At 41.0% G+C, this 27,947-nt stretch overlaps 1 protein-coding gene across 1 annotated transcript; it reads right to left on the minus strand.

Annotated features, from left to right (window-relative positions):
* Positions 1-1,109: 1,109 nt before the first annotated feature.
* Positions 1,110-27,573, minus strand: nr3c1 (nuclear receptor subfamily 3, group C, member 1 (glucocorticoid receptor)). Its single transcript, XM_053323217.1, has 9 exons — positions 27,302-27,573; positions 25,479-26,683; positions 10,626-10,786; positions 10,274-10,390; positions 9,899-10,180; positions 8,965-9,109; positions 7,956-8,086; positions 7,232-7,389; positions 1,110-6,339 (listed from the first exon to the last, which is right to left on the minus strand). The coding sequence occupies exons 2-9, from the start codon at positions 26,681-26,683 to the stop codon at positions 6,187-6,189; spliced, it is 2,352 nt and encodes a 783-aa protein (XP_053179192.1). The 5' UTR covers positions 27,302-27,573; the 3' UTR covers positions 1,110-6,186.
* Between the last annotated feature and the right edge of the window lie 374 nt (positions 27,574-27,947).

Raw genomic sequence — 27,947 nt, forward strand, 5'->3', positions numbered from 1 at the left:
GACTAGTAAAGAAGCTGTATAATCATGAATATTACAATTTCAGTAGCCTATTCCTACAGTAATAATAATACTAATGTGAAGGTCTGGTAGATATTTTACTGATGACTATGTTCACATTTAAAATAAGGTAAAGTTCAAATGTTAAAATGTCAACTCTGACTTCAAGTAATAGCCAGACTACATGAATTGGATGCAACCTCTAGATAAAGCGGTTGATGGCAGATATTTATATGTCTGATCATTTTCATTAGGAACTATTTCCTACACAACACAGGCAACTCTGAGAACACCATAAGTCTTAAAACCTTTGGAAATTAAACCAAAACCATTTCACCAGCTGTAGATGCAAAGTACTTATTGTGTAATCTGTAACCTAAAACCTTTGCACAAATTCTTGACCTAAACTTCAATATTGCTACAGCTTTAGAAGAGTTTAAGTCTCAAGAAATCACTTTGGATTTTTTATTTAATTATTGAGACTTTGTAAGGTTGACAGTAACAATTTAAGACTGTATTTCATGATGTATCCACTATATTTCTTATCACTTGTGCATTATTAATTAATGGTCCCATACCACAAAGAAGTTTTCAAAAAGTCATGAAAATGTAGAATTTTTGTAAAGAAAAGCACAGAAGACGGAGTGATGAATCTTTCTTTTACTCACACTAGCATGGAGAAGGACACACAGTCGTTCTGCCAAGCAACACCCAGTGGAAATTTGAATAAGACAGGGTGACAAAGTAATAAAGTACAACTGAAGTGGTAAAGTAATAAAGGACAGAAACCCTTCAAAGACTACTGGTATCCTGTGCTGACCCCCTATTTGATCACCAGACGGTCAGTTTTGCTTTTGATGTCTTATCTAATTTAACAAAACGCCCACCTGACAGTGTGTCCCTCAAAAAAAACAAGAGATTTTGACTTCATCAGTCAATAAACCAGGTGCCAGAATGGAAAAGCGCATTTATTTGATGAACAAGTGCTTACTGTGATCATGAAAAGTGGCTTACAAAGAGCTTACTATTTCCATTGTTCAGAATCAAGTTAATATGATGTTTACATCCGCACACACTTCCTTGTTTTTGAGAAATAATAATACACAAAGACATACAGTTCGACCTTTAATCAATGGAGAATCAACAGGAGTCACACTACAGAGGAGAAATAATACAGAGTGTATAGAAAAACTAGTATTTGGAGACAAATACACCACATTTTCTTTACAATGGATTATATGTACATATTGAAATTTTTTTTTTAAGCAAAACAAAGCTTTTAGAGAAAGCACATACCAGTGAAACATGATCGGCCCTTGATAATTCTCAAAAGTTAATGTCTGCATATGTTTCATACAAAATAGATTTTCAAACAATATTTGGGTAGTGCAAATCTTTTTTTTAGATTCAAGCTGGTTGATTACTTTCACAAACAGTTTGTGTGTGAAAAAGACTGACTCCTATCCTATTCACAGTATTACACAATTTGACCAAAGCCATCACGTTAGAGTAAAAAATGTGTTTTGTTTTTTTTCCATTTTCTTTTTCTTTTAAAACCAACAAATAACTGTACATTTGTCTTCTAAGAGCTACTAGTTTATGCTGACTCACGTTGATTCTGTCTGTACTTGCTTTGGTCACCTTGTAGTCAAACATCAAATAGGCTTTTTTTGTGCAGTCTGTGTGGACTGATTACTGACTAAGTGTATCTATTCCTGAAAATCTGGCCTGCAGAGATAAAGTTAAATGTGAATCTCCTGTTTGCAAATAGCTTATATCGAGAAAAAAAAAGAGGAAGCAACCACATCTTGTAATGTGATGGTGATAGATTATCTGTTATTTCTATTGCATATTCAGTTGTCCTCCTCAAAAATGTACAAGAGAGTAAGCAAGTATACATTTTTGAGCAAGAAGAGGCAAGTGTGCGGTTTCATATATACCTGTTTAAAATGAGCAGCAGCATCAGAGATTTGGATACACTGAATGTGAAAGTAACCCATGGTTAACCCTTAAAATGCAGTTAATGAAGGAAAGTGGCTTCTGAAGATTCACCAGAAAGAAAGAAAAAAAAAGATGAGAAGTGTCTTTTTCTTTCAGACACTGGAGGACTGAGCCTGGGTATTAATGATGACGGTGGCAGCACATTCCTGATACTTCTGTCAAAGTGAACTTTTTCCTGACAAAAATACACCATAAAGCACAGAAGCAGACAAATATTGGGAATCCAAACTACATGTTTTTGGTTCTTGAAGTCAGAACATAAACGACTAAACATGGAAAACCATTTACTGTATGTACGAGACATCAAATTTCAACAACCTGAGCATGGGAGCGGTTCAAAACTTATCACGAGTGTGTTTAAATTAGATGTTGGGATAGTTAAAGTAATAATCTTGAAGATTTTTTTTTAATGTCTGTAAGTCACGTTTGCTGACTGAGGTAACACAATAATGATTGAGTCTATGGCCCACTGATGAAAGCCCTTGTATTTGCAGTATTATGAACTGGGTGTCGGTGGCAACTTTCACAGGAAAAATCACAAGCAGTGAAAATTTAGTGACACGTTTTCCATCACCCAGCAGTGGTTGGTCCGCCAGACAGGGTAGGCGGAGCTAACGCAACAGACTCGCTCACAAATTGTCAACTGACTGACATCACACAGGCGACACTGTTTTGATCTCTGGGAAGTGAGGTCCAGAAACACAGCTGCAATTACAGTTTATCGCCATTGGTGCCGCCAAAGAGAACGAAACTGATCTTCAGGATTATTACTTCAACAGGAGAAGAATTAGACATTTCCCTTGTTTTAAATGTACCAGTGAGCACTTTGTAGTTTCTCATCTGACAGGGCATCTCCTTTAATCTGTCAAGAGTTTTCAAACTCAATGAATCCCTCTTGAAGATTCACATTCATTTTCAAAACCTGGATTATTTTGTGTAAAAAACACAAATATGACAGGGCTATAAAAAAAACACACTGATGAAAAATTTCCCGCTTACTTAAACCACACACAAAGAAAAAAAAAGTATACTGATAGACCCACATTATTCTGTGGGGTGACACATCTGTGAGCGTCTTGTGTTAAACTCAGTTATCGATCATTAATAGTGACTTCAATCGAGGGGAGAGAAGCTCAGATTATTCACAACTCGGACAAATTTAAAAGCTTCACTGCCAGGACCTGTTCACCCCTTTAGATTACAAACACTGACAAACTTTAAGCATCGCTGATAAACAGACAAAAGGAGTTTGGCACTGAAATAGTTCCCAGAGAATGAAGGATCCATTTTGCCTGCCTCCCCATTCAACGACGCTACACTTTCACTGTGAGACGACTATGAGGTGATGGAAGCTAAGTGCTCTCAAACATTGGGGCTCGACTGACAGACAAATACACGTGCAAATGTACTAAAGATACGAACATTACGACAAGGTGTCTACATGAGGTTTAAGGAGCAGATGGGGTAGTAAAAAGTTATCAGCAGCTGTGGAAGGCTTATACGTTAATAATGCATTTGCTGACGCCTGATCCAAAGCACTGTATACACAAGCTGTCTGTAATACAAACAAATTTTAAAAAGGAGTTGTTTGACCTTTTAGGAAGTATATTTAACGCTTTCTTGCCCAGAGTTAGATGAGAAAATTGGTACCACTCAGTCTGTATGCTAAACATTTAGGTGAAATAAGCAGCTGGTTGTCTTTGCTTAGAAACAGCTAGCCTGGCTATCTGAATGTATAAAAATCTGCCTTCAAGCTCTGCTGAAGCTCACTAACAAACATACTGTATATTATTTATTTAATCTGTACAAAAGTGTAAAAACAACAGTTATGTCAGACTGTTATTTTTTTTGGCTCGGAACTAGTTGCCAGGGAGTTTTGTGGTACCTAAGCTCCACATTCACCATACGAACATGTCAGGAGTATCCATCCTCTCATCTACCTCAAGATAAGGAAGCAAATAAAGATTATTTCCCCAAATGTCAAACTGTTCCTTTAACAAATGTAGCAATGCAAAAAAGAATCTGGCTTTGATAACAAATTATCCAAAGATCATGGATATACTGGATCATTACTGGCTGAATCACAACTGCCAGTTTTTTTTTAGGTTTTTTTCTTTTTTTTCCTTTTTTTTTTTTTTTACAACAGACTGTATGAAGAAGTTAAAAAATGTAGGACGGTTATTTTCCAACCAGTTTGAGGTGAGTTAAAACCACAAAAATTTGCTTTCCTGACAAATTATGAAATGACATAATCTTGCACACACAATAAAACATGCCCTCTCGTTTCTGATTGGTTGACGCAGGTATCTATCACATTCCATCATTAGACTATTGGGGCAGAAGGAGGGGGCTAAAATAAAGATCGAAGCGGGCTATATTCCTAATAGAAAAAGTTCTAACGTCCATCTAACGTCATATATCAAAGACTGGTACAGTATAACAGTCTTTCTTCACAGTCTTTTAAAGCCTTTAGCAGGGTACAAAGTGCTCGAATCGCACTTGAGAAGTTAAAATGTGCGGGAGATAGTGTGAGTGGAAGCAGGCTTTGAGTATTCTGTTTTAACGATAAGGATCATTTCTATGCACAGAGGATGTCTGAGCTGCCACTTCTAAAAGATAAACACAGCCAATGAAAAAAAAGAGGAAAACTTGCAACTGCATGTAATATAAAAGTACAATCAACATATGATGAGGGTAGACCATGATGGGTTAAAGAGAAGCACTCCTTGGACAGGAAGGAAGAGATGGCTAAGATAATATTCGAAGCAAAAAAGGCACATATTTTTTTCCCTTTTATAATAGACTTGTGTAAACCTGGAAGAGGTCAGCTTGTGGGAGAAATCATCCTTTCAATGGCGCACTTCGGTAAACAATCCAGCAGAATTGTTTCCTATGTCCAGAGTATCAAAGCAGTGAAATATGCTTTTTAAATGACTGGAAAACATTTGTATCCCCTCATGTGACTGATAAACATTTTGTTACAACCTCCTATAAAAACTAAAAGAGGAACATACAGTCTAAAAGCATACTTAAGAGCATGTTATTAATTAAGCTGTGTTACCTTCCCAGGTAACAACGACCTGGAAAATTGTATAAACTGTTAGAATTTGAAAATGTAGAAAATACTATCAGAACCTGTACATAGATATTTGTTTTATCTGTTTTAGATATCGTTGTGTATTTGAAGGTAAGAAACCTGAGACGACATGGATGTTAAACCTATTTCTCTCTGTGATTATCTTTTATCTTACAAACAATTCCTACTTGTTATACACTACATCTCACAGTGGGTTCAGACCGGATGTGGAAATGCTGTGGTACGTACAAACTGGATGCACCACCGCGGCTGTCTCACGATCTGCAGACGTACTTTTGGCTTCTGGATTATTTCTCAGCATGCCACAAGGGAATCTGCCGAGAAACACTTATAATCTATTATAAATTATATAGCTCCGCCTAGTCTATTTTTGATGGAAGCCGTAACCGCACAGAACAGATCGAGGAAGTCTATGAGGGATAGAAGTTTGTCCGAAAATATTGATGATGGCACTGGCTGTCGAGCCTCATATGCAGACATAGACATAGACACATACGCACACACATACAAACACACATATTTGTCAGTTATGTTGAAACTAAGAGCAAAAGAGACGAGCAGACACACACACACACACACACACACACACACACACACACACACAAACACACACACACACACACAAACAGACCGACGCAGAGGTGGAGGTGGGGTCGCAATAGGGTAGTCTAGGCTAATCAAATCAAATTGATGAGGTTATTACTTACCCATGATAAAGTTCAGCACTAAATGTGATTAGAAAAGACCAGAATCACTTGTTGACTGGCACAGTGAACAGCCAGACTTCTGCTTATGCGAGATTTGACAGAACGCGGTGTTACGCAAAGCTTCCACATCCGGTCTGAACATGCCGTTAGACTGCTCAACAAAACATGAACTTCTGTGCTCGCTGTCTGGTCCTACGCAAACTCTTCCAGTCTCTCTTTCACTACAGACCCGTAAGCTACTACAAAGTTGCATACTCTCTCCGAAAAACATAATTCACTCATTGTCTCGGATCCTCAGTCCATTTCATCGTCGCTCTTCGGGATGTGGAGGTGGTGAGGTGATGTGGTGGGATTTTAAGGCATTGTGTCTGTTATGGGGCAGAGTCATCTCTGGTGGAACAGGAGTGGTTTGACACTCCCGGCCTTGAATTTTGGTAACTGGTTGCTGATGATTTCTGCCAGCATCTCTGGGAACTCCACACTCAAGGATTTATTCACAAAGGTGTAGAAGCAGAAGCTGAGCAGTCCACCTACCATCTGCAGGCACACAGAGGAGAGAATAGATAAGTGGATAATGTTCACAAAAACAGCAGGGTCTATTGAAATAATTAAAAAATGGGGTCTATCATACAACTTATTCATAAAGTAGCCTCTCCTGAGCAGGTGTCATGCCTAACTAACGGCGCATAAGTTCAGGAGACTAGAGACAAATTATGGACAAATTAAGACAGAGGAAACAGTTCTTTGACATTTTCACCTACCATATTTACATCCACTTCATGGTATATCCAGAAGAGCTACTGTAAGTCACAAGTATCTGTACTCACTTAAGATTCTTAAAGATGTTTTTCCTGTTATCTAAAAGGCAGTTTTGAGTTTGATGATGAAACTGCTTTGCATGCACGGTGTCAGGCTGTACAGATACTTTTCTTTTATAATAGACAATGGCAAACAAATGATGCTGTAGACACTTGACAGTAAACATGTAGTGCATTTGCCTCCCTTTCACACACTCAGCAAGCTGTCATGACTCTGGGGCTTAGTGTCTTGTCTGCAGACAGAAGGCAGCAAAGGATTGAACCACTGACCCTACAAAATCTTCATTTGCAACATTTAATGCAATAATATTTTACACAAAAAAGTTTAAGATATTTAGTGCAATAAGATGTAAAAACTATTCTACATTAAGTAAGGCCAGGTTTCACAAACGCACAATGACCGACTACTGTCTGCATTATTGGTAAAAGTTTCTTTCAATCCCTTAAATGCTTTAAATTAACTCATTCAGATTAATCACTGGCAGTGGAAAACTGATTAAGATTAGTTCACTGAGAAAGCTGCAGACTGCAGGTGGTCAATAACCACTCACTGATAACATAATGCTTGTGTCGGAGGAGGTGTTTTGTGTTTGTATAGCAGATCTCTGTACCTCATGCATGGAGTCTAGCAGCTTGGTGAGCTGGTAGAAACGCTGCCAGTTCTGGCTAGAATTCTCCTCGCGCTTCACGATGGCCTTTCCCAGCTCCTTGATGTACGACATCCGAATCTCTTCGAACACCGCCTGACTCTTCAGGCCGTCCTTTGGCACTGCAGGAGAGGCTCATTGTCAACATGTAGGACAGATACAATGGTAATGTATTGTCCCAAACTACCTTTAAAATGCAAAAGGTGGAGGGAATATTTCATATTTTTGGAAGTGTTTGTCCCATGAAGAATAAAAACAGGCTGAACTCTCTACAACTTTTAGCATCACAAAGCACTATCAGGACACAAAACCATCACATCCTGATATTTTCAAATCAGCTTGAGTATAATTATTTCAATTCTCTTGCAACAGATTAGATGTAGGAGACAGCATGAAGAGGTTTAGTGCATTTCTGTGCTCAATCAGTAAGGGCTCTGGTTGGTAAAATTGTGTGTGTGTGTGTGTGTGTGTGTGTGTGTGTGTGTGTGTGTTTGTGTGTATTTTTTCTGCATCTCACAAGACAGAAAGCACTATTCTTATCTATATTATCTGCATGTCAGTTAATGAATTAGGAAAGTGCTGTGCTGTGATGTTTTGTCCTGTGTATACATCAACTTTAACTTTCAGCATCTGTGGACAGTATTGGATTGGAGTAATGATTGACTTAACACAGCAGCATGTTTCTGACCTGTGCTGAGCAGCAGCAGCACCTTCATGCACAGATACTCGTCGTGGGAAACCTGCAGCCGTACGAACTCGCTGGAAATCTTCAGCATCTGCTCACACTGGTCGGCCATGTAGGGCAGCTTCATCCGCTCCCTTGAATCAGACAGAAACTGTTAAAACGGCACATACTCGTGTCTCCTGAAAGTCACAGCTGATTTATAAGGCTGTCTGTGCAGTCTCTATCAGGGAGATGAAGGAGCATCCTGTAATATATCTGTAGATTAAATATTCAAGGTCTAGCTGCTGACAATTTGTGGGTTCTATTTTAAATCATTCTTCCAGAAATAAGGTTCAGTTTAGTTTGTTGATTGTGTTCAGGATGCAGATTTTAGATGACAGATGAGTGTCAGCTAAGAGATGATGTAATGTTGTGGGACAAACTCAGGCAAAAACTCTTGAAATGTATACAAACTTTTTTCATTTCTTAATTTGAGCCAAAGTGAACAGAAGATTTATTGAAAATGTGCAACACAAAACACTAGGTCCATATGCTTGGCCCGTCATGATATCATAACTCTACTACTCACTACTGAGATTAATTTAGGGTGCCATGTTTATGAAAAATGGGGAACAAGAAAAAGCACTGAGCACGGTAACTTTGCTGACTGCGCACTACACTGTTTACATACAGTCACCACATCTATACGAAGAATGAAACACTGACAACAGTTGACAGTTGATTTTCAAGATACGCTACATAGAGAGCGCAGAGCGGAACAGAGAGCTGCACTGATACATACACCCACACCCCCACACACACACACACACACGTATGAGTTGGCAGACTGCTGGGAAGAAGAAGAAAAAAAAACTTTCCAGGCCAAGTTATTGTCTATTCTTACTTTGACACTTAATGATTAAATACTGAATTCCAGCAATAGTGACACATGATTTCACTGAGAAGACGTGCTGTAGTATGAAATTAAACAACAGTCATACTGGATAGACTATAAAAACTAAACACTACGTACTCATTGATAACGAGGTCCGGTGCGAAACAGAGCATGTCACCGTTGCATTGTTGGTAAGACCTCCAGCCCAGACCGAAAGACATGAGGAAGAGCCAGGAGCACTGCAGAAGGGTCATCTGGTCATCCAGGTGCAGGTTCCTAAAACCTGAGGGGAAGGATGAGGAAATACTTCAATTACTTACTTAATAAGGCCAGTCAAAATTTAGATATTCAATATTAATCTAACTGTAACACCTTAAACTTCATTCTGTGAGCTCAGAAACCAGTAAACAAAAGCCCATGTGAGCACCTGGTATCCAAATGTGCCTGCGTGTCACAGATGGAGCAGCTCCAGATGTTGTGGCAGTTTCCTTCTTTATACAAATCAAATTGACAGGAGACACCCATTTCGTGCTGTGCTAATACATTAGAAACTAGCCTGCTTTTAGCCGACACTTTTCATAAATATTCATACTTCCAACTGTGGTGTGGCCTGTTAAAATGAAACACTTGCAGACAGTATGATTGGCGCAGAGCACCTTCTTCACATTCGATGTGCTCAGTATTTCAGTGATCGCGCAAGATTTCAACGATGTTTACAGCTTTAGCAGTAGCAGCGGAGTAAAATCAGGTAAGTGTTATTGTAATAAACTGGTGTACTTAAAAACTTTCCGATGCATGGATTTATGAGTAAAGACCCTATTTGTACTACTGTAGAAGTTTGATAACAATCCAGGCATTATTAGTGGGGTAATTTGCATTTGCAACCAAATGAAAAAAAAGGGATAAGATGGTGTTCAGATAGATGTAATGGTGCATATGACGCTAGGTCGAAATTACCCCGAACCATCACTTTAATCTCTGTGTCATGTATTTTCGAGTGCAAACTAAGCAATGTAATCTACCTTAGTCTCGCTCTATATAATCTACAACCACTATTGAGTACGCCACTAACCTGGCAGAGCCTTGGCCCACTTGACAGCAGAGATGACTTGTCGGCCACCCAGCCTGTTGAGGGTGGTCATGAGGCGAGTGGAGGTGTCGGGCACGGTACTGTCGTAGCCGGCGTAAAAAGTGTCTGGCTCGATGGCCTTCAGCAGGGACAGCATTGTGGGGACGAGTTGAGGCATGCACTTGGGTACGAGAGAGCGAGCCTCCACTGGTGGAGAGGGATTTGCCTCGGGTGGGTTGCTCGGCTGGACTCCTTTTAAGCGATTCAACTTCTTGGTTTTGCGTGCTTGCAGAGGAGAGAAAATAGGGAAGAGTTAAATTCCACACATACAAAAAGTAAAAGGTGATCTGTTTACATTTATCCACGTGGTTAATATACCTTCCAGGTTCATGCCTGCCATCAGACACTTGCGGAAGCGGCAGGCTGGGCAGTTCTTCCTCCTGATCTTGTCTATGATGCAGTCATTCCTCCCAGCACACAGGTAATTATGCTGACCTGAGACACACAGAGGAGGAAGATTAATCTGTTATCTACCTTCATTATTTTGGTAATCACTCGAGGGGCAAAAACTAAATAGCTGTACCACAGTCAGTTATTTTGCAATGATCCTTGCAAAACCATGACTCCAGCCTTTTAGTAAATGTAAGATGCATATAATGATTATACGATTAGTGACGAATAAGTTTATTACAAGCTACAGGTGTGAATGATCATCACATGGCTTTTGTACCTTCCACTGCTCTCTTAAAGAAGACCTTGCAACTGCCGCAGGTGAGTACGCCATAATGGCATCCTGAAGCTTCATCAGAGCACACCAGGCAGATTTTGTGAGTCCCACTCTTTCCCTGTGACGAGGATGTAGCAGTGCCCCCTTCCTGTCTGGAAGCAGAACTGTAGGGAAAAGACAGAGCAGAAAAATGTTAGACATATTCAGTCTCTTAACCATAAAAGACATGAAAGTGATTATATAATTTTGACGTCATCTAAAAAGTGTTTCTTTAACAGGATTATAAATGTGTCATACCTGCACAAACATTTTAGTCAAATTCATATCATGGCATATACTGTACTATATGCCTGTCTCACCCACTTCAACACCTGAAAGCATCTTTTCAGTTTTGCGAGTTCAGCTTCAGTTCATATTTACATTGCTGCTCTCAATCCTTACACAAATAAACTACACAGATACAGTACACATACATTGCCTCCCGCCTCAGTCAATGTGTTCCTTGTGCTTTTTTTCAAAGTCTCAATTTAGCCTTCCTTCCCCACATCATGAGTGAAGAAAACTAAGTCTCCTTGTGCCCGTTTGGGACTTAAAAGCCTAAATTATCTCAAGATCTGTGTCCACCAGTGGTTGTCATAAAACAGCCCTTCTTTCCTTTGATTGAACCACAAACATCTCCAGACCCAGTCAGCGGTTGTTATGGATGCATCTTTTCAAAACAACCACTAGAGGACGCCGGGCTTTGCTGCATCCATGCGCCAGAGGTCCACACCCCCTTTCTAACCCAGTGGCCACAGCAACAACAACGCCCACAGTGAGAGGATATCGAGCCTGAGCTGTACTACGACTGTGTCTGTCCCTCCTTGTCTCCACACCTTCTCTGCTTCAATGAAAGCAAACAGCTTTATTTGATAAAGGCTGATCTGAACTGTCGCTGCACACTGACACTTTACGCAGAGTGGCTTTTCAGCTGTGAAGCCAAGTTCACTCTTAGTTACACAACATGAGGGTATTAACATGAAAGCAGGCCAAGCTCCAGCAGTCAGTGTGCGTAGCAGGATGGGAAAACCTGAGTGAAACATCAAAGCATGAAGTCCAGAAGCATTCAGCAGCCGGATAAAGAAAAAAAAAACCCATCAGAGATCTCAGAGGAGGCAGGCTCACCATGGCAGGGCTGAGAGCTTTCTGAACACAGCTGACAAACACACTGTGGTCAATTAAGTCCATCCATTTACCTCCAATGACTTGTATTCAATACAACTGAGTGCTGATAGTTTTGTGAGCTTTGGTTTCCAGAGTGTCATTAACCGCACTCAGCGCTGTGTTTTATACACCCTCATACTTTCTGACTGGTTTGGGAGGCGAGGATACCACAAAGTGGGGTGCGCACTAAATAACTCTCTCCACATCCAGCTGTGAGAAGTTCAATCTGGGCCAGATTTAAATGAGAACTGCATTCATGTTCAAATAAAACTCAACTTGATCACACTCTGCTGAGACCCTTTTCACACAAGATTTAGAAGAAGAAAGGGTTTTGATTACATTGTGGTGAAAAAACAGCCAAGATGTATAGTTAGAACAAATCGCGATATTGTGTGAACAATTTATCACAGTTTGAAGTGGACAACCTGAAAAACAGTAATATAAATATTTATAATTGAGGTGAAACTTGAAATTCTCTTCCATACCTGGAAATTTGATTAATTATTTTAACTTGGAGAATGACCGGCCTACACAAGTACTTCTGGCAGAGACAGAACCTTCATTCATCATTTGTTTGTAAAATTGCCAACAGGCCAAAACAACTAAGTAATTTAACAATCACACAAACACATCTAAAAAAATCCACTACATATTATCCTCAGAGCATAATTAGTTCATATATCAATGTTTCCCAGCAAAGTCAGGGCTACCACAGAATCATAAATAATGAAAATCTCACAACAAGCATTTATTAATATAGATCAACTATGTGAGGCATAAAGTAAAGAAACAATAACTTTAAATGCCCGTATCACTTTATCATATAAAATTCAAGAAAAACACAGGTGTGCTTAAAGAAGAAGGTAATTACATAGAAGGAAAAACAAACTTCAGGTATTCATGCGTGAAGCAGGAACAAAAACACCAGGATAAAGTTGAAAAGCCTTTATTCAAATCGTGGATACTTTAATTTTTAATTTTTTTTTTTTTTTAAATCGACTAACACTTTATAAACTTGGCTGTGTGTTACCCAATCCTGATTAATGACTGAATGCAGGTGGGTGAGGGCAATGAATCCCAATGAAAAGCCATGTTTAAGACAGCACAGCAGCATCCTGCACAACAGGAATAAAACCTTCTACAGAGAAATATCGAGCCCCTTTCACATAAAGCTCTGATAATCCCACTGTACACTTCCTGCTCGGCACCAAACTGCAGACGCATTAAGTCACTAATTAGTTGATGAACACTGTGCAGCATTTAGCAGCTAACGAGGCAAAGTAACTAGTGGAGTTGATGGAGAGAAAAAATAACAGTAGGGGTCAAGACCTAAACCACGAACCATAAGGTCGCCAGTTCAAATTCAGCCAGCGACTTGTTGCATCTCTCTCCTATCTCCTGTAATCTATCCAGTATCACTAAATAATAAAAGGCATAAAAAAAACATAATCTAGGAGGAGGGAGAAGATTAATCTGACCATTGACAACTGAAAAAGAAACCGATGTCACTGCGCCTGACAGATGAACCGTTTCTTCGTGTAGTAATCTATGGTGGGTTGCTGCTTTAAGATCAAATATAGGAACCCATCTTATAGTGTGCTGTAATTCAAACTGTGCTGTCTGTGTAGCATCTCACCACATTAATGTACATTAATGTTAATAACGTATCGTGGTTCATAGCTCTCATTTTATACAAAATATTTTGGATTATTAATTCTAATGTTATATTATCTTTACAAATGCATTTCCTAGTTCCTCATCCCACTCAGCCACCACGTCTGAAGGCCTGCCGTACGGCTCACAGCCAACAGTAAAAACAGAAATTGGCAGCCAGGGTGAAGGGCCACACGGTAAATATATTTCATATAAAAGAGCTGAGCCGCTGTGATGATGTTAACAGTGTGCCATCTGTCTCACACGCGGATTTATGTGGGGTTTCCACAACATGCTGCTGTGATAGCGCACACACACAAACAAACAAAGCCCTTCAAGCCCCAAAAGCAGGACGTGGTGACCAGCAGGGTGGGCGGAGGACGCTAATGAGGCCAGTGTGATGATGATGATGATGTCACAGGGTGTGGCGGGGTAACCAGTTTGTCCTTCACTGGCCCACTGGGATTGTGTCAGGAGGACAGCTTTACTCAAAGGCTTTAGGCTACCGGTTCAATCCAATTACAGCAGCCGCTATACGTTTCAACAACAACAAAGTCAGTCAGGAGTAACATCTTCGCTTTCGGGTGTTTTCTCAAAACTCAACGTGAAATCGGTTTATGACTTTCAACAAAGCTGTAAGACAAGTTACAAATCTGTTTTTGTGGATTGTCAGAGACAAACCAATCATAGCTGCAGAGCAATGTGGGGAGACCGAATTTCCTCTTTTTGAAACCATCTGCTGAAGTGCGTGCCTGCCATCGACAGGAAGTTCTTGCATTCCCTCAGAGTTTACTATCGGTCAGAGCTCAGCTGCAGCACAAAAGCACAGACACCCTGAGACGGGCCTCGGCTTCAACAAGAACAGAGCTGAGAAAGTTCAGCGCATACGTTTGTAAAAGTGTGATCAATCAGCTTGAGTTTTAATGAGGTAAACCACTCGACGCACTTAAGACGATGCGGGTGGCCCAGTGCCCTGCTTAACAATTCATAATCCCCTTTCAGCCGCGGGTGTCACGAGTGACTCCTAAGGCCCCTGCCCCATAGACCCCTGCCTCTCCCCTCGTAGTCTCTTCAGACAAACAGCAATATCATTACAAAACCCAGCCATTTATTTTTAGGTGTGATGAATGGCTCTGTGCTTTTATTCCACATATCAGCCTTCATCATCCTACTTGACCTACTTCAGCTTCAGTCACTACAAATGAGTAATCAGGGAGATATGAACAATCATTGTGTTGAACTGGTCTGCTGTGGCAGACGTGGTGAATAACACAGAGTATGATGGCCAAGTTCAGACTGTGTGAAATATTGCTGCCCTCTCATTTGTTTGAATGGGGAAGTCTGGCAGGGCAGCCAGGGGTGTAAACACAGAGCTCAGGATTGATTTGAACTTTGCTCAGTGTTCGCCACGACACAAGGTGATGTCATCCAAAAAGGTGCTGTGAGGGTTAATTACATTCATTCAAGAAGTCATTCCTGATAGATTAGAGAGTGGTTCTCCAAACATATTCCAGCAAAATGCAGCAGAATCAGGTGTTTCCCAGCTCAGAGACAGCAAATTTATTTCCTGGTAGATTATTACATAAAGTGAACTGTTATTGAGTATTTACTGTTTACCTGGCGATGGACGAGATGAAAGATAAAACTGTTGTAAAATCCTCAGTCCGAGTATCATAAACCTCTGGGCAGTGTTTTGGCTTTAAATTCATGGATTTGTTTTTCAAAGTGGACTTCCCGGATCACATTTTATGACTCGCCAGTACCTGAAACTACACACACACCCTCACTGTGTTGTTTTAAGTCTGACTTGATTTTGGTCTGAACGCCTGCTACGATCCACTTCATATCTGACTGATGTGTAACTATAATAATTACAGGGCTGGGCAATTAATCGAAACCGACATTTAGAAACTCTAATTGACTTAATCTTGCTCATGTCAATTAATTGTGGTGTTCACTGTTGCCATGACAGTAAAGGTTGCATATCTTTATGGAATTTGAAAAGTTGTCTCCAGTGATCATTTCATTTTCCAAACCATGATCTTTTCATAGTTTTAATCAAGTAAACTAGACATTAACCACAGCGTCACACCTTAAAACATCATTATTTTCATTCCCTAAAAGTTACTACTCCACCAAAACTTTGTGAGCATGTAAAGAAGAAGAGCGGCGGAGCAGAGGGAAGTGCTCCATCCCCGGGGTAAGAGACACTAAAATAGAAAGGGGAACTGGTCTGCACGCTCTGAATCAATCTCACAACAACCGCCTCTATCAGGGAGTGGAGAGACTGGATGTGTTTGGCCAAAGTCTCTCTGACCTTCAATAAAAACGTTATTGTTTTATTGCACAAACACAAGCAACGCTATAACAGCCATTTAATTAAATGGTGATACACTCACTGGAGGGGTGTATTACATCATATCATTTGTGTTAATGGAAGTATAAACCTTATGAAGTTGTCCTAACACAATTTTGCAACGTGTTGATGTGTTTACATCATGGTTATTTACAGCAGCAACACGCAGTAATTAAGTCATGTTGCTGTCTCCTCACAGTGGAGAAGAGTTTGTTCCAAAAAACAAGTCATGATGACACGAACCTTTAGAGAAAAAGAACAGAGGCGCCGCTTCACACAACAAAGGCCACATATGCAGTCCTCTGGTGACTGAACTGAGAGATCAGTACATTGATCAGTCATCACAGACTATGTTTGTCTTGCAATAATTTATCAGAGAGTGTAACACAATCGAGACAAAATAAAAACCTTGTGGAAAAGAACATTTTGGGAAATATACAGTAATAGCTTAACCGGATGTTTGTGGAAAAACTCACTGCACATCCAGACAAGCACAAGCAGTCAAACAATTGACTGAAATTAGTTTGATAATACAGCTGGACATGTATTCAGTTGTACACACACACGCACACAGACACCTAACAGACAAGAGAGATTTTTATGACCATAGTTTTGGTTCAGGCCATTAAGGGGGTACTCTTACATGTGACACTCTAGAAGATCCCTCAAGTGTCATTGTCTAAAAGGAGGCATTGTCTCTTCCTTCATGTGGTATTAACAAGCTTGTTTAAATAAGAGCTACATTTTGTAGCCCCAAGCAGCAACTAGTGCTTGGCTTCAAACACCAGAGAAGACTTCAACTAACCCAAGAAAAAACAGCCCCAAAGGATTTGAGTTTCCATATTAGTTTCCATTATGGGAGCTGTTAGTGAGTATAGGTGGGAGGTGGCTTCCTGGTCTTTAAAATGAATTAGAGGATTGCTGCTACTGTGTGTACTGCTGTAATACCTTCAGCTGGATACCACTGGATGTAGGAGGAGCCCACTCCTTAAAGTTTGACTTTGCTGACTCGACAAATGTACACAAAAGTAAGAAAAGGAGCACAAACAACACACACTTAGCTATATCTTCTTAACCTCAATACGGGGAATTTTCTATAAGCCTATTCGGTGTCACAACACAACAAAAACTGAACACAAAAAAAGCTAAACTGTGGTAACGGGGGAATGCGGTAATAACGCAAAAGCGACTGGAATGGCTGGCATTTGATCTGCTGCGTTCACATTGGCGCCAGCTGTGGGGAGGCAGGAGGGAAAGTAGGTCAGGAGAGTGAGCTTCACGGCAGCGCTCTGCGGTCTGCCTGCCTGCCACAGCGCTCATGACACGCCCACGTGCACGCACACACAGACACAGCACCTACACACTCATGTATTATACACAAAGCTAACAGACACGAATGTCACGCACACACAAAATCATAAAGGGTTATTTACAGCAGCTGAAAGCTTCTGCTGACAGTCAAGGTCTCTGCCCTTGGTTGCAGGAAACAAGAAGAAGGGACGGACAGACAGAGAGAGAGAGAGAGAGAGAGAGAGAGAGAGAGAAAAAGAAAGAAAGAAAGAAAGAAAGAAAGAAAGAAAGAAAGAAAGAAAGAAAGAAAGAAAGAAAGAAAGAAAGAAAGAAAGAAAGAAAGAAAGAAAGAAAGAAGAGAGAGAGAGAGAGAGAGAGAGAGAGAGAGAGAGAGAGAGAGAGAGAGAGAGAGAGAGAGAGAGAAAAAGAGAGAAAGAGTGAGCGAGAGAGAGAAAGATAGGGTGGGCCAAGCAAGTAAGGCAGACATTTGAGGGGTGTGCCAAAGCAGAACCATAAGTCTCAAAACACAGACCCAACACTATTCATATACTAAACATAAGCTTGTTATATATTTAGCTACATATAAACTGACTGAAGACCAAAAACTACTCGTGTATCACATATGGCAGCAAATCACAGCTGATACCACAGACAGCTGTGACGGACCCCATTTTACTTCACCAACTCTAAAATCAAGGCTGTCGTGGACACGGTTTAACGCTCCAGATTTAAAGCTGATCCTGAATAATTACCCGATAAACACCCACGACTGAGCTCAACCAATTACGAAGAAACTAATTCATTCAACAGGTTGTAACAAAGACTTGCAGGTTGCATCTGTCATCTTAACTGCCTTCAATGCTGAGCTACAGTGCACGTGGCAAAAAGAAAGTTCTTCAATTTGGAGCCCTGAAAAAAGAAATCACAAATCCATTTCATTAATAGAATGTAATGACAGTTTTGTATCTAAAGTATGCTAGTTGTTTATTTATTTGAGATTTTGAGGAAATACAAAGAAGAGATATTCAAAGGTGTTTGCTGCAGCAGAGATGAAGTCAGAAAACTGCTTTAATGTAGAGCTGAGTGGTTTTTCCTCTTAAGCTCTACTCAGCAGTGAGTCACAACCAGTTTCCTAAGTTGACTCAGTATTCCCACATGTGAAATTCTTTGGAGTTTTACTACCTTAGTGAAGATACTGTCAGATGTGCTCTTCAACTTGCCCGGGCACCGCTTCATTCAGCCCGGGATCTGACAGCACAGCGGGCTCTGAGCCAGTGATTCAGAGCTGACAAACTGTACATAAGCCTCATTATACGTCACTCAGATAATATTATGGCGGCAACTAACTGCCGTTTTCGATATAACTCATCTGACCAGTATTTTTCCATTAATTGATTTGTTTGGTCTGTGAGCTCAGAAAGTAATGTAAAATAAAATTATAAAGTCCAAGGAAAGATCTTCAAATTGTTTATTATGTTTGGTCGTTTTATTAATTGCAGCTGTAGTTAATGTGCAGCCATATCTGCCAGGATATGACAGAGAAGTGTGTGGTGTTTACTAAAGGATACTTAATGGTTGATTAATAAATAGAAAAACTAAGAAAATCCATCTCCTTTGAATCTACTTCAATGGACAACCAACTTCTACTCTTGCCAACATGACATGAACCACAAGTTACATGCACACATGCATCAAGAGCAAACTCGCTGCTGAAGCTACACAACACTGCTTTGTCCGCATGTGAGATGTGTGAACGGCTCTATTCAGTGAACTGGTTTTATTACTCCTGCACACAAACGTCCATAAATTACACACAATCAAGTCAAAAGCCTCCAAGAAATTCCACTGACTTACACTGTGCGTTAGCAGTAACGTTTCCATGCAGCAAATGCTCCACAACATTTCCTATTTAGTCAAAAAGGCCCTGAGGAGCAGAATGGGGCACTGAAGTCAGAAGCAGGATATATGGCTAAGTCATTACATCTGACCCACAAAATGAACCCCACTCTATGGGCAGGGCCAATTGCAGGCAGAGGAGGAAATGCCACACTAAAAACAAAGGTTACATAACATGGGCCATACTAAGTGAACTGTTTTGCTATCAGACACAGGAATTATGTTTCAGCATTTTCTATATTACAATGCAGGTATTTCCTGTCAGCGCAACTCAGCGTTAATCAGGTCACGCCACATCAAAACCAGTTATCATATGGCGAGGGTGTGTATTTTCCAAATCAGGAACAAAAAGCAGAGCAGCTCTCAAGGTGAAGCATTCTTCAATGTGTGAGAACTGGAGCACTGAGTCAGATCATATAACCGAGTCCGGCTGCCAAACGGTGATGTTTAAAATGAAACAGACAAGGTTCAGAAAGTGAAGCCGCTGGGGAGGGTGTGAGACGTGGTTAACAGTCCCATCTAGTTGGAAAACAATCCAACTTTATTGCAGCAGGGCATAAACTCTACGGCAGGGCAGGTACTCTGTGCCACCCAAGGTCCTCTGAGCCTCAGCCTCAGCAGGAAGCAGCAGCGCCATTGCGTGAGAAGCTGGAGGAGATGGTGTCCTGATGCCAACAGCCACAGAGCCACCGCAGCCCAGTGATCAGCTAATTTCAAGCCACTAAATGTCACACAGGTTGAGGCGACTCCCACACAACAGAGACACACACACATACACACAGAAATACTAAGCTTAGAAACAGATAAGCCAATACACAAACAGGCACACGCCCACACAAAAAAATGATCAGCGCTCACACGACATAATCCTTGCTCAAACACAGACACACACACCTCTAAAAAACACAAAGACGGAGCGATTAAAGCCACATGTGAAATGAAGATGAGGTATATCTTGTGTCCCTACCCATCTGTTCCTGGTCACCAGACATTAGGACGACTATCAGACAGATGATACCACGCATCATTTGCAATAAAAATACAACCACATCTGTGCCCTCAATGGCATGGCATACTTGTGCGTGCCAGTCTTTGAGACAAGGGGGTGATTACCCTGTCAGATAATCAAGACAGGTGTGAATGAACAAGAGGTGCAAAAAAAAGCCTGAAAGACACAACACAGTGTCAGAGCACTTAGTGAAGAGTTTCTACTGAGCTGCTTCATGACTGGGCCCCAAAGCCACGTTCACAGCTGAACCCATAAAACTCTACAGGGAAGCAAAGCAATAACTGCACAAAAGACACTTTGTGGGGGCTGTGTGGAGTCTGCACACTGTGACTGGACTCTCTACATTCGCCTGAATGAGAGCACACTGGAAAGAAATCCCAGCTGAAATTAAGATTCAGTTGTATCACATGAGTTAGTCAGTAAAGAACAAGTCGCTTTTTTAAAGTTTTCCCTACACAGAAAGAATTTCCGTCTTACTCTACAGGCCTGACCAAACCATGGAGGCCACAAATCATTCATCTCTATTGTTGAATGAAGTCTCTCTGCTACTCCGTGGGGACGCAGCTGCTTCAAGTCAAGACGGAGCACATCTCAGGTTCATTTTTGGCATAATGCAACTGGAGGATCCAAGCGATTTACCCAGATCAACGACATGAGCCCCCAACAGAGCGGGACTGAACTGAAAAGTGAAATAGCTAAAATAAATAGTAATGCCATCTGGTTCACGTACTGGCATCGGGACATGACACATGATGATCAGGCTTGTCCAGTCTGAGAGTAAAAAAAAAAAGTTCAAATGTCTGACTTGGATAAAAGTGGAATTCCCCTGGCTTAACAGCACATCCTTTCTCCACAACTATGTTTATGCCTGCAGCTTTTTCCTGACAGTCCATGAGCTGCTCTTATCAACAGGGATTAGTGGGTTAACTAACTAACGCAGGAGGTTAACCCTGGCATTTTTGTCTCAATGATGGCTTCGTTAAAAAAAAAAAAAAATCAAGCTCTGTTGCTATGGCAACCAACACCACAAACCAAACCTGCGAGGTGCAGTTTTTGTTCTGACTTACTAAAGAATGATTGTTCATTCACTTATATCAGAAATACAGTGAAGTGTTTCACTCTGGATATAAAAACAGATGGGAGACAGTCATTAATGCATATGTAAATGATACATAACATTCGATGCATATTGTTGCATATTAATTGTTGTTTTATAAGTGACAGTGTAGCCCAGGGAAACATGAGGGCATGAAGACAAAGCTATAATATTATATGAACTATAACATAATTATACAGAATTTAAGTGTTTCCTGCTGCGCTCTAATGATTTACACATTTTCTCCAGGACCCTCCTCTTCCTTCTTTCCCATACCAGATCCAAGATTTCCTAGCACTTTCCATTCTTAAATGTATAGATTATTGCTTTTGGTATTTGATGATTGTATTATTTTCTACTCTTCCTATCACCTTTTTATCTATTCTAGTCAGATTATATTTGATTATTTACCTTTTACACTGCAACTTTCTGATTTTTTCCCATAGGGATCAACATTTTCAACATTATTATTTATCCTGCATCTCATCTGATGATATTACATGTAACTGGCTGTTTATTACAAAATCTAACTGCTTCATGTGTCTGAACTCACAGACTGGAAAATCCTGAACCAACACAGCTGTTATTCAGAGTTGCAGTGTTTTCAGTTTGTGAAACCAGAGCATAAAACGAGCTGCAACTTCAAGTTATTTCTGTAGCAACTGATCATTTTGTCATTTGTCATTAATAATGACAAATGTCCATTACAGGTAAATAAAACCCAAAGTTTGATTTAAATCAGGGGCTGATCTATTGTATTAGACTTCCTCATTGTCCAGTCATTTTGATGGACAGGGTCCTAAAAATGTTGTCATAATCTATTACCTGTCATTTTATTTTTTTAATGACAATAAGACATTTAATAGCCTTTGTTTTCATTAGTTAATTTTCTTTTTTTTTTAAATAATTGGCACAGCTGCACCCCTCTGACCCAGAGTGGTCCCAGACTCACTCCTAAGCATCCAGCCTAAGCTCCTCAACATGCTGTCACCACTTGGATAGTGAGATACATTAAGCACAGTGTGGAGGTCAGCAGTGATGCCCACATGCTCTGAAGGGAATCTTTTTTGATAGATTTAGTTACCTCTGCCATGTACTTTATGTTCCAAACTAAAAAGGTTTGCGTGTCTGCCTGCTTGAGCAACTTTCTGTTACTCCACGGACAGTTGTCATCTCCAGAAGTTCTCTGATGACACTGCCATTGTGGGCTGTGTGTCAGACGGGAATGACTGAGTACAGGAAGGTCACCATGGACTTTGTCGACTGGTGTGAGCAGAACCATCTACAAGTAAACGCCAGCAAGACGAGGGAGATGATGGTTGACTTCCCCCGAAAATCCTCCAAAATTGCACTGGTGAACATCCAGGGACTTGACATCGAAAGAGTGAGAACACACAAGTACCTGGGTGTTCACTTCAACAGTAATCTGGTCAGACAACACTGACTCTGTTTACAAGAAGGGTCAGTGTCGTTTACACCTGCTGAGGAGGCTGGCATCGTTTGGTGTGTGCAAGCCACAGCTGAGATCCTTCTTTGACTCTGTGGTGGCATCAGTGGTCTCATATGCAGTGGTGTGCTGGGTAGGGGGATGTTCTGAGCGAGACAAGAACAGACTACACAGACTGATTAAAAGAGCTAGCTCAGTCTGTGGCTGCCCCCTGGACACCATAGAGGTGGTGGGAGAGAGAAGGGTTTTGTCCAAACTGTCCTCCATCATGGACAACACTTCTCACCCTCTGCATATGACTGAGGGCCTTAAGCAGCTCCTTCAGTGACAGACTAATACACCCCAAGTGTAAGAAGGAGCGCTTCCACAGGTCCTTCATTCCAACTGCAGTCAGACTGTATAATGCTGCGCTATAGGCCTGCACGATATCAGCAAAATGTGCGATGTGCGATCACACTGTTCAATATTGCGATGACGATATGACTTGCGATAAATAAGAAAATATTTAAGGTTTGCATACAGTTCCTGTCTCTTTCAGATTTTCAGCTTTAAAAGATTCCCTGCTTTTAGGTACTCTAAAACACTGAATAGCTGATTGTAATTACCGCAAATTCCGGACTACAGAGCGCACCTGATTAAAAGCCGCATGCTCTAATTTTAGAAAGAAAATCAATTTTGTACTTGTACAAGCCGCGCCGGATTTTAAGCCGCAGGTGTCCCACGTTGTAATATGAGATATTAGCTATGGTTGGTCTGGCGATGCCTGACAGCCATCACGCATTTATTGTGTATTATTTTATCATTATTAAGGCAAAAGAACTCAATTTATGTCCATGGACATTGTAATGAATAGGATATATGCTTAATATTAGTTTGCATACAGCGTGCTGCATGGACTTCAATACATCTGCTGCACCGCTGCTATCACAATTATCAAATGCTAAGTTTCTACAGTCTGTGACTGTGACCCTCATAAAAGTAATATTTTACAAATCTGCATTATATAAACTAACGAAATTCGTTAAAGTAAGTAATTTGGCGACTTCTAAGTCATTAAACTAAGTCTTACTTTTACTGGAGTAATCTACCTCGTTGGCACCTGTCATTGTACGTCTTGCTTTGAATTAAAACTTACCTACTGAGCGAACTCTCCCGTTCTCTCCTATGAACGAGTCGGACGACAACGTGTATCAACCATGAAGCAAAGTGAAAAAATAATAAAGTACGTAACAGCCGCATCATATGATTTTCTTCGAGTATTTTCCATGTTGATGAGAGTCAGTACAAATGACTGATTTACAATAATAAAGCGGGCTTGATTTATCACACAATTTCATTGGACCTCTGTGAACTACTCATCAATTTTATTGGTCTACTGTTACAAGGCAAAATGTTTTGGACGCCACGAAAAAAAAAAAAAAGTGTGCGTGGCCAATTTATCGCATTACAGACCAGCTTTTGCGATGGGTTCATCGCGAACGTTCACATCGCGATGACGATGAAAATTCGATTAATCGTGCAGGCCTACTGCGCTATGCACTTTTGTTGTATGTATATATGTATATGTATATATATATATATATATATATATATATATATATATATATACACATACACACACACACACACACACACACACACACACACACACACACATATATGTAGATAGATAAATAAATGTGTCTTATCTTATCTTATGTAAAGCCTCACTGAATTTCGTCTCAGCCTCACCTGAAACATTCATCAAGTCCTTTCTGACAACACCTTATCAGTTGTTTCTTGCATCCTCCACGGCACCAGTCCCACCAGTCAACCCTGTCACAACTACTGGACCTTTATAAGGAAATCAGTTGACATTTTGCTATGCCATGTAGCGATGACTAGAGCCACCTAGACAATGAAGTCATGAATATGAGGCTAGATAATAGCTAATTAATATGCACACTTGCCACCAAGTGACCAGGGGTGTGAAAAGTTATGGTTGATCGTCCTCAGTGTATTCGGTCAAAATGATGGACGGGTTTTTCCGTCACTGTTAAAAAAATTCAGTCAACAAAAGAAAATATTTGGTTAACGTGACCTCTGGGACTGGTCTCACCTATCTATTTCCAATCCTTTGTTCACTGCACCCTGTGTAACGAGCTGTCAAAGACATGTCAATTATAACTCTGGAACTCGTCCCTGAGTCACAAGGTTACGAGCAGGTGGACCACAAAGCTGTGTAAACAAACAATAAGCAGCCAGCAATTTTGAATTAATGATATCCACCCTGTCAACAAGCGTCAGCAAGTCAAAAGCTCTTTGGGCTGACATTACAGTGACATTTCACAGGTGAACTATGTATCTGAAAAGGTGCATTTAAACATCAGCATTGTGTTTAAAGCTGATAATAAAAAAAGGCAGGCCAAATCGCTGACACTCCTCTATCCAAGAATACAATTCAAATTTCTAAAAAGGGCACACTACAAAACAGTAACACATAACAAAAATATAGAAATAAATTATTAAACAGAAGATGGTGCAAGGATATATTTTCTAAGTGTGTTACTATTCATCTGTGCATTATGTCTTAACTGTATGTTAACACTGTAATATGGACTAAATATAAGTATCAGACACAGGACAGCGACCCTGAACAAGAAAAAAAACTTGTAAGGGACTCGAGTGGGAGAACCCAGAGTACCTAGTTTGCAATGATAGGCAGTAACCAGCAAATATTTATTCTGACATGATAAATAATTCAGATGTGAAGGCGAGGCTTATTGTTTTGAATTAAGATACTGGTCATCAACAAATTGATAATCATTTCAGCACAAGGACTGGTCTTTGAGAAAAGACATGACTGAAATTAAAGAAATATGTTGGATTAAGTGAGACTAAATTGATTATGACACAACTTTTCTTACCTGGGAAAACTGGTGGGGTAGGTGGGAGAGCTCGAGAAAGCCTCAGTGACCCTGTGTATTGCCGAGTTGTCCACAAGACTTTGGCCTCTGTTCCACACCCCGCCAATGGTCGTCACTGGGAGATACAGGTTGGTCACAGGCTTTTGATCCTTCTGCTGCTGGTCGTCATTGCAGCTGTTCGGGCTGACTCCGAAGTGGTAGCTCTGTCCTCCTGAAGTGCTGACCCCACAGATGGAGATGGGGCTAGAGCTGGGCAAGTCTGTGGAGGATGCACCGCTCATTTGGCAATAACTCAACCCTGCAGATGTCTTCTCCTGTTTGATCACACCTGGGGTGCAGAGTTGAATGAAGCCAGCATCCTTTTCTTTCTTCACCAACGTAGACAAAGTGGTTGTAGGTGTTAAACTGGCAGTTGTAGATATGCTAGAGCTGGACTGATCTGGACTTGCCATATTGCTGCCATTGAGAGCAACAGAGATTGTGCCACTGCCATTACTGCTCTCAACCATGGCAGGTTTGATGTCCCTTTCCGAGCTCACATCGCCGAGCAGAGAATCATCTGCCAGAGTAGACAGGAAGGCATCATCCCCTACATAAAAATCTGAGGGGGACCCGGTGAGCTCAAAATCATGGAGCAGGTCCAGTGTGTTGTCACTGAACAATTTCTGGTTCACATCCACATCTTTCCCAATGTGCTCCAAGGCATGGTCGAGGTCGATGGGATCCTGGTCTTTATCCATGGAGAAATCTTCTGTTTTCATGGCAAAAAAGTTGGGATCTGATCCCCCAATGAGTGAATCCATGGAGGATTGGGTAATGTCTGCTATACTGGCTTCCAGCTGGGGCAAATTCACCCCCAGGGTTTGACGACCAAATGTGGTAGATGACTGGAGCAACTGCTGCTGGGACCGCTGATCTTTGGTCACGCCCCTGGGCTCTGGGTCTACCTGCAAGGAGCCTACTGTGGCAGTGAAGGAGGCGGAGGTGAGCTCCTCTGGAAGGGGGCTGTTGCTGAGGCCGTTGGGCACCTGTCCTGGCTGCATCAAAGGGCTGGATGGAAGAACGACAGAGGTGGCAGTGATGGACAAGGCGCTGTGAGGAGCCACTTTCAACGGACCTCCCTCCTCAGAGCTTTCAGTGTAGACCAGTTTGCTTAAATGGTCATCTCTTCTATATGTTATCTTCTTCACTCCACCTTTATCCATCTTTTTTTATGGGGGGGGGGGGGGTGTAAACAGACAGAAAGTTAACAAACAAGGCTGAATGGCGTGCATAACAACCAGGTTAAAATACACTAAACGGAAGCTTTACAGACGTGCTTCAAACCTAGTGTTGCAACATTGTGATGCATTTTAAAATTATTTTATGTTGTGCACATTCAAATTCCACTGAACTAACGTGAGGCCGATGTAAGACAGGGGGAAGTTGCCAAGCATGCCCCCCTGCGCGCCCTTGATCGCTAACAGTAACGTTAGCTAAATATAGCTAACAGTAGCTCAGTTAAATATTCCCGTTGGCAAAACGACAACATGGGCGCATGCTGTCAGCCGTGCCGACCTTTGATAGAGCATACTACTTTAGGCGAGCACACATACCACGGGTGCGACCTCAAAACACACAGAGGAACATAAAGTTTACCCACGGCTAATTCATGCTAGCATTAGCATGCTAGGTAGCATTGGGCTAACAGCTACACTGACTACGTGCCTACATTTCGTGTGTGCCAGCCAACACAGCCCATAAAACTGCATATGTAGCTTTAAATTTGTGTTTGTTAGCCAACACACGTATCAATTGGTATCTAAATAAGAGCTCAGACTTACCCTTGAAATGACTGTGTGTTGGTGTGTGTCCACAGGTCGTCTGTCAACATTGTTTTGGTTGAAAGTGTCACTGGCTCAATGTTCGCTAAAGCTGCTCCTCTGTCGTCGTATCCAGACGACATGGCCACTTAACCCCACAACAACACGCCGAGGTGACGCTGCTTAAGCTGCTTTCAGTCTTCCCACTTCGACCTAGCAGTGAATTGCCATGCAAACTGCGTTAAACTGGCTGTGCGGTGCTTATTCTCAGCTAGCCACTTGGGAAAGTAGGCGCTCACCTTCAGGAAAAACATACAAAATGGAGAACAGAGCAAGCTGAGCTGTTTACAACATGCAGCGCCGCCTGCAGGCCGTGCGGGTGCCTGCAGGTTGTTGTGTTATCTGGAGTTCAAGCGCAAACTCAGCACCAGTCTGGGGACTCAAAACAATGTATGCAGAAATAATTTTGAATGCAAAAATATATTGCAGTGAAATTGGTCATGTCGGTTTTTTAAATAATAGGACACAATCAAGAATTAAAAAAAAAAGCATTTGAAGGGAAATCCAGTTATCAAAACGTCAGCATTTGTATTTACTTACATGGATGTTCATGTAGCTTCCCAGCGTTGTTTGCAGCTGTTAATGCTGCAGACAGACAGATCAATCT

The sequence above is a fragment of the Scomber japonicus genome, chromosome 8 (genome assembly GCF_027409825.1).
Source record: "Scomber japonicus isolate fScoJap1 chromosome 8, fScoJap1.pri, whole genome shotgun sequence".
In the NCBI taxonomy this organism is placed as follows: domain Eukaryota; kingdom Metazoa; phylum Chordata; class Actinopteri; order Scombriformes; family Scombridae; genus Scomber; species Scomber japonicus.

What these genes read in the sequence shown, in the direction of transcription:
- nr3c1 (XM_053323217.1), bottom strand. Translation starts at nt 26,683, where the DNA reads ATGGATAAAGGTGGAGTGAAGAAGATAACATATAGAAGAGATGACCAT. An exon ending in TACCCCACCAGTTTTCCCAG is followed by an intron (nt 10,787 to 25,478) that starts GTAAGAAAAGTT and finishes TTTTCCCTACAG; the next exon opens with TTCTGCTTCCAGACAGGAAG. An exon ending in GGCAGGCATGAACCTGGAAG is followed by an intron (nt 10,181 to 10,273) that starts GTATATTAACCA and finishes CTCCTCTGCAAG; the next exon opens with CACGCAAAACCAAGAAGTTG.